General features: G+C 44.3%; 1 protein-coding gene across 1 annotated transcript in view; it reads right to left on the reverse strand.

Moving 5' to 3' along the window:
• utp20 (UTP20 small subunit processome component) overlaps positions 1 to 13762 on the reverse strand; it is a 183231-nt gene that overhangs the window by 153930 nt on the left and 15539 nt on the right. The window contains exons 5-8 of the mRNA XM_072267366.1: positions 12510 to 12698; positions 9066 to 9147; positions 7288 to 7425; positions 2473 to 2628 (exon numbers count right to left, since the gene is read on the reverse strand). Of these exons, the coding sequence (XP_072123467.1) occupies positions 2473 to 2628; positions 7288 to 7425; positions 9066 to 9147; positions 12510 to 12698 (565 nt within the window). The remainder of the gene's footprint in view (positions 1 to 2472; positions 2629 to 7287; positions 7426 to 9065; positions 9148 to 12509; positions 12699 to 13762) is intronic.

Consider the following 13762-nt stretch of genomic DNA (forward strand, 5'->3'; position numbering starts at 1 on the left):
TCAGGTGGAAAAAGCCTGCTTACATTTCCCTTATCTATACTCCTCATAACACTCAACTTCTGTACTCAATACTTGATTTATGAAGGTCAATGTGCCAAAAGCTTTCTTTAAAACCCTATCTACCCATGATGCCACTTTCAAGGAATTAAGGATCTGTATTCCTAGATCCCTCTTGAAAGTGGGGAATATGGGAGGGTGGGATGAGAGGAGAGTGGGAAATGGTAGGAGGAGGGGAGAGATGGTGGAGAGGAGAGATGGTGGAGAGGGGAGAGGGGTGAGGGGGATGGTAGAGCAGAGTGGGAAGGGATGGTCCCTATAACTCAGACCTGGCAACAACCTTGCAGTGGAGAGAATATCGGACTGTTCCATTCCAGAGATTTATGAAATAGGACAATGACATCAGCAGCTGGTATAACTGCAACACCCTCATCAGTGGTCAAACCCACAAAATAACAAATTAAAATCAGCACCATGTCACCGATTTGGGGGCCCAGCCATGGATTAAGAGAAAAGGATTTTAAAAACCAAATCTGGGAAGTGGCAGAGCTTGAGATGCAGGGAGAAAAGCAAATGGAAGAGTAGAATGAATTCAAGATAGGTGGAGGAAGGATAGGTGGTTATGAGGAAGTAGAGAGTCTGCAGAAAACTTGGACAGATTGGAAGAACGGTCAAAGAAGTGGCAGATATAGTGTAGGGAAGTGTATGATCATGCACTTCCTAGAAGATATAAAGGTGTAGACTATTTTCCAGACAGGGAGAAAATTGAAAAATCAGAGGTGAAGAGACTCAGAAGTCCTTGAGCGGGATTCCCTAAAGTTTAAGTTACAGGTTGAGTTGGTGAGGAAGGCAAATGCAATGTTATACTTCATTTCAAGAGGAGGAAGAAGAAGAAAGCCCTTAACTCCAACTGGAGTCATCGGGATGCCATCATGATGGCATTTTTTTTTAGCAGGCTTTCTTATTTTTACGAGGCCGAGTTGCTAGCTCGATGCTCAACCCAGCACGGATGGAAAACGAAGGGTCTCGGCCTGAAACGTCGACTGCACCTCTTCCTAGAGATGCTGTCTGGCCTGCTGCGTTCACCAGCAACTTTTATGTGTGTTGCTTGAAATTCCAGCATCTGCAGATTTCCTCGTGCTTGAGTTTATAATTCGCGTGAACCTCCTTGGGACCCTCCAATGCTAGCACATCCTTTCTTAGATAAGTGGTCTAAAACGCTGCACAATACTGCAAATGCAGTCTGACCAATACCTTATGAAGCCTCATCATTACTTTTATATCCTTGTTTTTATATTCTAGTCCTCTTGAAATGAAGCCGGCTGGTGGCGTAGGCGTTCACCAGCAACTTTTATGTGTGTTGCTTGAATTTCCAGCATCTGCAGAATTCCTGTTGTGTGCAAGGGAGCCGGCTGGATTCAAACTCTGGAGCCTTCGCTCCGAAGTCCAGCGCTGGTGCCAGTACACCACCAGCTGGCTTCATTTCAAGAGGACTAGAATATAAAAACAAGGATATAAAAGTAATGATGAGGCTTCATAAGGTATTGGTCAGACTGCATTTGCAGTATTGTGCAGCGTTTTAGACCATTTATCTAAGAAAGGGTGTGCTAGCATTGGAGGGTCCCAAGGAGGCTCACGCGAATTATAAACGCAAACACGAGGAAATCTGCAGATGCTGGAATTTCAAGCAACACACATAAAAGTTGCTGGTGAACGCAGCAGGCCAGGCAGCAACTATTATGTGTGTTGTTTCATGTGAATTATCCTGGGAATGACAAAGTTAATGTGAGAGGAGTATTTGATGGCTCTGGGCCTGTACTCGCTGAAATTCAGAAGGATGAGGAGTGGGGAGGGGTTCTCATTAAAAGGCCTAGATAGAGTTGGTGTGGAGAGGATGTTTCCAATAGTGGAAAAGTCTAGGACCAGAGGACGCAGTCTCAGAAGAGAGGGACATCCTTTTAGTACAGACACTGGGAGTGATTTCTTCAGCCAGATGGCAGCAAATCTAGGATTCGTTGCCATAGATGGCTGTTGAGGCCAAGTCATTGGACATATATAAAGCAGAGGCTGATAGGTTCTTGATCAGTCAGGATGTCAAAGATTCCAGGAGAAGGGAGGAGAATGGGGCAGAGAAGGATAATAAATCAGCCAGGATTAATGACGGACCAGACATGATGGGCTAAATGGCCTAATTCGGCTTCTATAGCTCATGGCTAAAATGAGTAAACTCCACAGCTTTGAACAATAACGGGTTTGAAATAATGTAGTAACTGAATAAACTGCTAAATAAACTCCACAGCCAGAGGAAAAAATCCCTCCTGTTGTTTCCTTGGATCAATTTAATGACCTCAAAGGGATCGTTCTTTAATTTGGAAAATGCTGGTCTGGTACATGAGGGCACTCAACAGAAGAGAAATCCTAATGACAGTGGTGACCACCTTATTTGCAAATCTTGTTTTACCTGTAAACACTTACTTTTAAACAGTTCCAGAGAATGTCAAAGTGCTCTTTGTGGATGTAGGTGACACACGACTTGGCCATGTGACCAACTGCTTCCCGAACTGCATCCCACGGGAGTGCAACACTGGTCTCTGTAATGGGCCCCAGCTTTTGGAAGATAATGGGGAGAATCTACAGAGAAGGAAATGTCAACAAGGTTTAGAGATTCAGACACAAACTAGTATTTATTTACTTATTATTTTAAATTGTAGTTGTCTTCTTTTGTATATTGATGGCTTGTCAGTCTTTCATTAATTCAATTATATTTCTTTGTTCTACTGCGAATGCCTGCAAGAAAATGCATTGTATTTTTTTAATTTAGAGAGACAGCACTGAACAGGCTGTTTGGCCCTTTGAGACACTGACTTAACCCTATTCTAAGCATGAGACAATTTATGATAACCAACTAACCCACTAACCGGTAGTTTTTTGGACTGTAGGAGGAAACCAGAACACCCGGAGGAAATCCACGCACACACACAAAGGAACGTACAAACTTGCTTAAGAGGGCACCAGAGATGAACTCTGAACTCTGATTCCCCGAGTTGTGATAGTGTCATGCTAACCACTGCGTTGGCGTGCGTCCCATATGGCTTATGTGGTGATGTATATGTACTTCAATAATAGACTACTTTAATAACAATCAATTAAAAGAAATAATACCAAATATATCTGAAGAAAATCTGTTCAATTACATCTCAAATATCGCTGGTATTTTTTGCAGTATATAAGTACTATTCTAATGTAGAAACTACGGCAGCCAATTTGCACACAGCAAAGTGCCAGAGTTGAATGAGATAACGTCATCATTAATTTTAATGATCCTGAGAAAAGGATGATATTGAACAGGGAAACTACTCTGGTTAGAAACCGAGCACAGGGTTACTGTCCCTCTGCACCTCTGACACAGCAGCAGGCTGAAGCAAGAGCAAAAGATTGTGTGATCTGATGTCTGGATGCAACTTTGGAATCTGAGCAGCAGGTTTTGTGTTCATTGTCATAGGCATGCATACACACACTGTAAAGACAGCAATTGAACCACAGAACACTAAAGCACAGAAAAGGACCCTTCAGCCCATCTAGTCCAAACTATTATTATGCCTAATCCCATCAACCCGCATCCAGACCATAGTCCTCCATTCCCCTCGCATCCTCGTACCTATCCAAACTTCCCATCTATATTGCAATTGGACCCACATCCACCACTCCCACTGGCAGCTCGTTCCACGCTCACTCCACCCTCTGAATTAAGAAGTTCCTCCTCATGTTCCCTTTAAACATTCCACCTTTCACCTTTAACCCATAACCTCTAGTTGCAGTTCCACCCAACCTCAGTGGAAAAAGTCTGATTACATTTAACCTATCGATACCCTTCATAATTTTGTATACCTCTATCAAATTGTCCCTTATTCTCCTACACTCCGGGGAACAAACTCCTAACATATTCAAACCTTCCCTTAACTCAGGTCCTCAAGTCCCAGCAACATCCTTGTAAATTTTTCCTGTACTCTTTCAATCTTACTGATATTTTTCCTGTAGGTTGGACACAATACTCCAAATTAAGCCTCACCAAAAATCTTATGCAATTTCAACATAACATCCCAACTCCAAACTGTATTCAATACTCTGATTTATGAAGCTCTGTGAATGAAAAATGACTTGCTGCAGAAAGTAAAAACATGACTAAGCTAAATTAACATATATCACTATCCAGAGGAAAGTTAATCAGCCACTCGCAGCCTCTCCTGACAGAATTGAGCCACATTCAGAAACAGCCGCAGTGTTTCCGATGAAGGTGCTCCCACAGTGTCATGGGGGGGAGTTCCAAGGTTTACACTCAACGTGATGTGTTATCATTCCAAAGTGAGACGATGTGTGACGGGAATGAATGTTTGTGGTGATGATGCAGCACTAGTCACTCGGACTTTTTTCTGTGCTGGATCCTGCCGACCTTCTTTGGCATGAGCTAGTCTCCAGGGAAGTGGGAAGTCCAAGTGGGCCCCATGGAAGCGTAGCGGTTAGCGCGATGCTATTACAGCTCAGTGCGTCAGAGTTCGGTGTTCAATCCTGGTATCTTCCGTAAGGAGTCTGTACATCGTCCCCGTGGAATGTGTGGATTTTACCCGGGTGCTTCAGATTCTTCCACAGACGTACCGGTTAGGTAAATTGTTCATTGTGAAATTGTGAAACTGGACAGCGTTCAAAGGAGGTTAACAAAAATGATTCCAGGATTAAACGACTTGTCATCCGAAGACCATTTGATGGCTCTGGGCCTGTATTCACTGGAATTCCTATATCTTATGGTCTTACTAGGCTAGGGCTGCTCAGAGGCCCAGAAAGGCCCACACTGCCGTGTATCTCTAAATAACTGTTTCACATTCAAATTTAATTATCATGAATTATACACATGAATACAACCAAACAAAATAGCGTACCTCTGGGGCCAAGGTGCAAAACACAGCACCGACAGTCAATCACAGCACATATAGCAGCCAAAGTAGAAAATCATACAGTCACCAAGTATTATATATGTAGCCCAGGTGCCTGAGTATTATGGCCTGTGGACTGATGGTACAGCAGTTCATCATGCAGCCACAGACGAACACAATCCAACTCGTCTTCCACCGAGCAAGCACTAGAGGGCAGAATCAATGGGAGGGGCCAGCCCCAAACACAGCACAGACTTGAGCTCTCTCCTACAATGTCCCTGGCATCTCTTTCCCTGGGCAGCTACACTAGTATGATGGGGACGGTGCATTCCAGCTGGGAAGAGGGAATTGAATTACTCACTACAAGATACCCAGCCACAAAACTGCTCTTGCTCTCACTGGTTAGGCTTGGTGATTTGTGGGCCCGAAGTGTGGCAATGCTTGTGGCTGTCCTCACAACTTCTTCAGGTGTGTGGGTGATAAGACATAGGAGCGGAATTAGGTCATTCAGCTCGCTCCACCATTTCATCATTGCTTTGCTGTCCAGATGTTCCAGGGTTTCTACATGAAACGTTGCTGTAGAGAAGAAGCATCCATCAAAGATCTCACCACCCAGGCCATACTCTTTTCTCGCTGCTGTCATCAGGGAGAAGGTATAGGAGCCTCAGGATTGACACCACCAAGTTCAAGAACAGTTACTACCCCTCAACCGTCAGGCTCTTGAACAAAAGGAGATAGCTACACTCATTCTTCTTCTGGTATTCCCACAACTGATGGTCTCACTTTAAGGACTCTTTATCCTGTAATTTATTGCTATTTATTTATATTTGTATTTGCACTGTTTGTTGTTCATTGACCCTGTTTACAGTTACTGTTCTAAGTATGCCTGCAGTAAAAGAATCTCAGGATTGTATGTGGTGACACGTATGTACTGACGCTAAATTTGAACTTTTGATTTATAATCCCTCTCAACCCCATTTTCCTGCCTTCTCCTTGTAACTTTGACACCCTGACTAATCAAGAACCTATCAACCTCCATTTTAAGTATGCTCAATGACTTGGCCTCTACAGCCCTGTGTAACAATTAATTTCCTCTGGCTAAAGAATATCTGTTCAAAAGGGACGTGCTTCTATTTAAGGCAGTGCCCTCTGGTCCTACACTCACCCACTTTCAAAGGGTGTTGCACCCTGAGGTCCACAACTCCTTGCTTCATGGTATTGGTCCATGGCATAGAAAAGGCTTGGAACCCCTGCACTGTAGGAAACATCCTCTCCACATACACTCTAACGAGGCCTTTCACTACTCAATAGGTTTCAATGAGACTGTCCCCCCCCCAATTCTTCTAAACCCCAATGAATACAGGCTCAGAGGCAGCAAATGCTCCTCATACATTCCCGTTTCCTTTTACATTCCTGGGATCGTTCTCATGAACCTCCTCTGGACCCTCTCCAATGCCAGCGCATCTTTTCTTAGATTAGGGGCACAAAACTACTCAAGTACCCAAGTGTTAAGGATAAATAAAGGCCTAGGGGTGGCACAGTGAGCAGCAGTTTGTGCCGTTACACAACTCCAGTGACCCCGATTCGATCCTGACCTTGGGCACTTGCAAGCTTTCTCTGTGACGATGTGGATTTCCCCCAGGTGCTTCTGTTTCGTCCCACAGGCCAAGGATCCATGGCCTGGTAGATTAATTGGATGCTGTAACGTATATTGGACATACAGGTGGGAGTCACGAGGGCCGGTGACCACCCCTCCTGGTCATCAGGTCGGAGGTCAAGGCCAGAAGGTCAAACCTTTGATCTGCAAGTCTTGGGGTTGACACCCAGAGGTTGAAGTTCACACAGTAAAACCAAACTGTCAAAAGTCCAAAAGTTGGCAGGTCCGAGTCAAAGACCAAAGTTGGTGAGTCTGGAGGTAGAGGCCCGAAAGTCAAAGCTCCAGATCAGCTTGTCCAGAGGTCAGGAGTCTGATGTCTGTGAGTCTAGACCAGGGACTAGCCCATTGTCTGTGAGTCTGAGAGTCCAGGCCCAAGGACTAGAGGCCCAGAGGTGGACTCTCCTGGAGTTGGAGGCCTGTCTCTATGAGAGAGGGTAGGTGGGTGGGTGTGGAAGACACTTGCTTCGCAGTTGCTGCTTGTGTTGCTCTGCTGAATGTGGTGGCACCAGAATTTGTGACAACACGCGGGCTGCCCCAACACATCCTTAGGCAGCATTGGTTCATGCAAGTGATGCATTTCACTGTATGTTTCCATGTACAAACTGCATAATAAATAAATCTGAAACTAATGGAATGGAGATGTACTTGACGTGTATTTTGTAGGAAAATAAGACGTACGTAGAACAACACAAGTTAATACATTACCCTGGCTGCACATGAGTGGAAGGTATTTTGGACACCTTTGCACATTTCAAAGAGCAGTTGTCCCACTCCCCCAGCCTTCGCTCTATGCTCTTCCAGATCAGCAAACACCACGTTGAAAAGACCACTGTGATCAGGAACCTGCAAATATACAACACACAGGTCCACAGTTGGGAGATACATGTTACGAAAAATTCCTATTGAACTCTCTCTTCAGTACAGCACAACAATTTGCAATCAGAGGGAAAAGCAAACAGCTGGTGCCAGAATTGACCTTGCTTAAACCCCAGTCAGTAACATCCTGCTTCTCTTGCCCTACAGACTCACCTTCAAAGGACACTACAACTCAAGTTTTCCATATTATTTACAAACATAAGAGATTCTGCAGGTGGATTCTGGAGCTAACACATACAAAATACTGCATGAACTCAACAAGTTAAGCAGCATTTCTGGAGGGGAATAAACAGTCAGCACTTCAAGCTCTGACCCCTCATCAGGTCTAGAAGGGGGAAAAGGCCAGAATGAGAAGGTAGAGGGGAGGGGAGGAGCACAAGCTGGCGGGTGATAGGTGAGATGGTAAGAGGAGGTGGATGGATGGGGAAAGAGGAGATGAACTAAGAAGCTGGGAGGTGATAGGCAGAAGGAGTAAAGGGCTGAAGATGCAATCTCCTTCAGAACATTCTTATCGAGCACCATTGTTCCATCCACAATGGGCAGGCCCAGTGGCCAGCCACTTAAATTCCAATCCCTATTCCCAATCCAACAGGTCAGTCAATGGCTTCCTTTACGACTATGATAAGGTCACCGTTGGCTTGGAAAAGCAACACCTCATATTCTGGCAACACACATCAAAGTTGCTGGTGAACGCAGCAGGCCAGGCAGCATCTGTAGGAAGAGGTGCAGTCGACATTTCAGGCCGAGACCTTTCGTCAGGACTAACTCAAATACCTCATATTCTGCCTAGGTAACCTCCAATCTGATTAACACAACCATAGATTTTTCTAATTTACAGTATTTTCTCCATTCCCCCCTTTCTTTTTCCATTCCCCATTTTGGCTCCCCTCTTACCCCTTCAGTTCACTTGCCTATCACCTCCCTCTGGTTCCCCTCCTTCCAAGCTCCACTCTCCTCTATCAGATTTCTTCTTCCCCTTCCCACACCACCTTATTCTGACTTCCACCCTCTTTTTTCCCTGTCCTGATGAAGGATTTCGGCCCAAAACATCGACCGTTTATTCCTCTCTATAGTTCCTCCAGCATTTTGCACATATTTTGATTTATTTTTATTATTTGCACAATTTGTCTTCCTTTTGCATATTGATTAGTTGTCAATCTTTATGTATAAGTTCTCCATAAATTTGTTGTATTTCTTTATTTGCCTGTAAATACCTGTAAGAAAATGAATCTAAAGGTGGTTTACGCTGACAAGGTAATATACTTCGTTAATAAGTTGGCTTTGATTTTGAGGTTGTGTACAACTGTAGTATTACGTCACAGCAGCTGACTAAACAGATAGGAAATTGAGCAGATTATCATTTAGGACTGCCCCTAGTGCGTTCATGGACTGTGTTGGCCATTGACACAAAATAACACATTTCATTGTATGTTTTGGTGCACCTGTACGTGACAAATAAAGCTAATCTTTAATCTTTAATTTAGGGTACAGTGAAATCCGAGGTTCATGGGATTGGGGAAACTGGCATGCCAGCCTTGCTGTCACAGGATTAGGGGAACACTGGAATTCCAGCCTTGGCATCAACAACATTGTCAAGATAAACTCACCTTTCTCATTAAGAAAGCAAAGCTTTCAGCCGCAAAACGCCGGATGTGTTCCTTACTGTGGCACAACAGCGAACTATACAGACTGGGGGAAAGAAAGCAATGGTGAACTAACAGCGAGAATCAGACATTGTGTTTTAGAGTGAGGAGCAGCACCTGCTCTTTAATGCATCACAAACACCTTGCCTCACACCACACGCCACAGGTTATCCTTTACCTCACACCTCGCCCCACAGGTTATCCTTTACCTCACACCTCGCCCCACAGTTTACACTTTACCTCACACCTTGCCCCACAGGTTATCCTTTACCTCACACAAACCCCACAGGTTACACTTTACCTCACACCTCGTTCCACAGGTTATCCTTTACCTCACACAAACCCCACAGGTTACACTTTACCTCACACCTCGCCCCACAGGTTATCCTTTACCTCACACAAACCCCACAGGTTACACTTTACCTCACACCTCGCCCCACAGGTTATCCTTTACCTCACACAAACCCCACAGGTTACACTTTACCTCACACCTTGCCCCACAGGTTATCTTTTACCTCACACAAACCCCACAGGTTATCCTTTACCTCACACCTCGCCCCACAGTTTACACTTTACCTCACACCTTGCCCCACAGGTTATCCTTTACCTCACACAAACCCCACAGGTTACACTTTACCTCACACCTTGCCCCACAGGTTATCTTTTACCTCACACAAACCCCACAGGTTATACTTTACCTCACACCTCACCTCACAGGTTATCCTTTACCTCACACAAACCCCACAGGTTATACTTTACCTCACAACTCACCCCACAGGTTATCCTTTACCTCACACAAACCCCACAGGTTATACCTCACACCTCGCCCCACAGGTTATCCTTTACCTCACACAAACCCCACAGGCTACACTTTACCTCACACCTCGCCCCACAGGTTATCCTTTACCTCACACAAACCCCACAGGTTACACTTTACCTCACACCTTGCCCCACAGGTTATCTTTTACCTCACACAAACCCCACAGGTTATACTTTACCTCACACCTCACCTCACAGGTTATCCTTTACCTCACACAAACCCCACAGGTTATACTTTACCTCACAACTCGCCCCACAGGTTATCCTTTACCTCACACAAACCCCACAGGTTATACCTCACACCTCGCCCCACAGGTTATCCTTTACCTCACACAAACCCCACAGGTTACACTTTACCTCACACCTCGTTCCACAGGTTATCCTTTACCTCACACCACGTCCCACAGGTTACACTTTACCTCACACCACGCCCCACAGTTTATAATTTGCCTCACACCATGCCCCACAGTTTATACTTTGCCTCACACCTCGCCCCACAGATGATTATCTGCATTACTGTAGAGCTACTGTTTGTGGGAGCCTATATCAGGCTACATTCCCCAGATTACTACAGTGACAACTCTTCAAAGGCACTTTCAAGGGGGAATCACTAGCATAGTGGCTGTATTACTGGATTAGAGACAAGTACATTTAAATCCCAGCATTTATATTTCGTCAAAAGCTCATCTTGCTAAAAGTGACCGAACTACCAAATTGCCATTGAAGGTCGTATGCTTCCTAATGTCATTCAGAAAAAGAGATTGACCATCCTTATCTGTCTGGCTAACCTGTGACTTAAGATCAGATCTGAACCCTATTACTACTGAAAGGTCTGGATCAGGGGTTCCCAACCTGGGATCCATGGACCCCTTGGTTAATGGTAGGGCACCGTGGCTTGAAAAAGGGTTGGGAATACCTGGCCCAGTGAAAGTAAACGTGGAGAGGTTGTTTCCTGCAGTGGAGGAGAGTCTAGGGCCAGAGGGCATAGCCTCAGAATACAGGGACATCCATTTAGAACAGAGATGAGGAGGAACTTTCTAGCCAGAGGGTGATGAATCTGTGGAATTCACTGGCACAGACAGCAGTAGAGGCCAAGCCATTGGGTATACTTAAAGTAGAGGCCGATAGGTTCATGGTTAGTCATGGTGGCAAAGGTTAATGGGAGAAGGCAGGAGAATGGGGTTGAATAAGCAAAAAATAATATTGATGTTAGAAGTTGAAAAGTAAAAAAAATACTGGAAATACTTGACAGGTCAGGTAGCATCTGTGGAGAACAGGTAAACAATTCAGATCGACACTTGAAAGATTCACACTTTATGTACTTTTTCCTTTGGGTATCAACTTGAAATGCATCGCCATCCACAGATTTTGATGCCTGAGGCTGAATAGTTCCAGGCACAAATCTCCAATGGGGACAAAATCAGAAGCCAGAAAGTGGCAGGACATGTTGATTATTATTAATATTTATTATTTGTTAATCTATTTCTGGTGATATCATTTTATGTGTTATGTGACTAATATGTACTGTGTTGTGCATCTTGGTCTGGAGGAATGTTGTTTTATTTATTGGAATACATGTGCACAGTTGAATGACAATAAACTGAACTTGAACTTGTTAACTATGCAACCCGAAAAAGAAATATTTAATGGCTGACTTTATGAAGAGCGACAGAACAGTAGAGCACAGAGTGAAGAGTATAAGTGGGAAAGCAACCAGAGGATGGGCAAAGCTGTGTAGCTGGGTGAGATTTACAATGAAACTTCAATTTACATTTCTATATCACTACAGCTTAGTGCTGCCTGTATCAATCAGAGAAAATGCACACTGCTCTCCTTCAAGATTGTTTAATGTCAAATCCTGTATGCAAATGTAAAGGAAAATGAAATCATTGTTACTCCTGATCGGATACAATGCCAAACAAAACACAAAAGATAAAGAACACACTAATAATAAAAACACAATAAATATAAATATATAAGATAGCATATATACATAGATAGATTCTATCTCCATAAAGTGACAAGGAGTGTCTGTACATAAGGTGAGTGACAGGAAATGATAAAGTAGTGGTGGTTGGGGGTGTGGAGGGGTGGGTTATTGGGTGGAGGTGTTGATCAGATTACTGCTTGGGATAGTAACTGTTATTGAGGCTGGTGGTCTTTGTGTGGATGCTACAAAGCCTCCTCCCTGATGGGAGTGGGACAAACAGTCCATGTGTAGGGTGGGTTACAGGCCCTTTTCCAGCACCTTTCTGAATAAATCTCACAAAAATAATTTCTTGGAGGTAGAAAATATTTACTTTCATCCACTATTCTTTCAGAGAAAACTTTATATTTTTAACCTCTTGCCCAAGTAAAACATAAATTTCAAAAAAAAGTGGAAAAACTGCATGTCAAAGCTTAAACAGAACAAGAGTAACAGCTGGACGATAAGAAACACACGAGATTCTGCAGCTGCAGGAAATCCAGAGCAACACACACAAAATGCTGGAGGAACTCAGCAGGTCAGACGGCACCAATAGAGAGGAATGAAGAGGCAATGTTTCATGCCAAGACCCTTCATCAGAAAAGTGCAATTAAAACAAATACCTGTAAATGTCCATTATATCTTTCACCATCAGCCTCCAGAGGTACTTGTACAAATAGGAGAGGCAGGTGAAAGCCCATTCCAGCAGCTCTGTGTCCTGGGTGTTTAGCAGAGATGTGATTATCACAAAGAATTCTCTGAAGTGAGGATAGAAGTCAGTTTGTAGGTCTCTAGCCAGCTGTGCCACCAGGCTGTAATACAGAAACAAATCCCAATTAGCACAAAAACACAAGAGATTCTGCAGATGCTGAATTCCAGAGCAGCACACACAAAATGCTGAGGGAACTCAGCAGGTCAGGTAGCATCAATGGAGAGGAATGTTAAAAGGCCTGAACAGATTAGATATGGCAAAGTTATTTCCCATGGTAGGGGAATCTAGGACAAGAGGGCACGACTTCAGGATTGAAAGACGTCCATTTAGAACTGAGATGCAGAGGATAGCAAATCCGTGGAATTTGTTGCCACCAGTGGCTGTGGAGGCCAAGTCATTGGGTGCATTTAAGGCAGAGATTGATAGGTTCTTGATTAGCCAGGGCATCAAAGGGTATGGGGAGAAGGCAGGGGAGTGGGGATGACTGGAAGAATTGGATCAGCCTATGATTGAATGGTGGGACAGACACGATGGGCCGAATGGCCTACTTCTGCCCCCATATCTTATGGTCTAAAGGAATAAACAGTTGACGATTCCGGCCAAAACCCTTCATCAGAACTGAAAAGAAAGGGGGCAGAAGCCAGAACCAGAAGGTGGGGAATAGGAAACATGTACAAGCTGGTAGATGATACGTGAGACCAGTTGAGGGGGAAAGTGAGCAGGTGGGGGAGGAGGTGATGAAGTCAGAAGCTGGGAGGTGATAGGTGGAAAAGCTAAAGGCTGAAGAAGGAAGAATCTGATAGGGAAGGAGAGTGGACCATGAGAGAAAGGGGAGGAGGAGGGGGAACCAAAGGGAGGTGATGGGCAGGTGAGAAGAAAAGGGGTAAGAGGGGAGCCAGAATGAGAAATGGAAACAGAAGAGGGGGAAGGGGAGAAATTACTGGAAAGTAGAGAAATCAATGTTGCTGCTGTAGGGTTGGAGGCTACCCAGATGGAATAGGAGCTGCTTCCAGTAGAGGAGGCCGTGGACCTACATGTCAGAATGGGAATGGGCAGTGGAATTTAAATGGTTAGCCAGCAACCAATATATTATAAAAGGCGCACAAGAGACTGCAGATGCTGTAATCCAGAGCAAAACATAAACTGCTTGAGAAACTCAGGTCA

This window comes from Mobula birostris, chromosome 9, assembly GCF_030028105.1.
Source record: "Mobula birostris isolate sMobBir1 chromosome 9, sMobBir1.hap1, whole genome shotgun sequence".
NCBI classification, from domain to species: Eukaryota; Metazoa; Chordata; class Chondrichthyes; order Myliobatiformes; family Myliobatidae; genus Mobula; species Mobula birostris.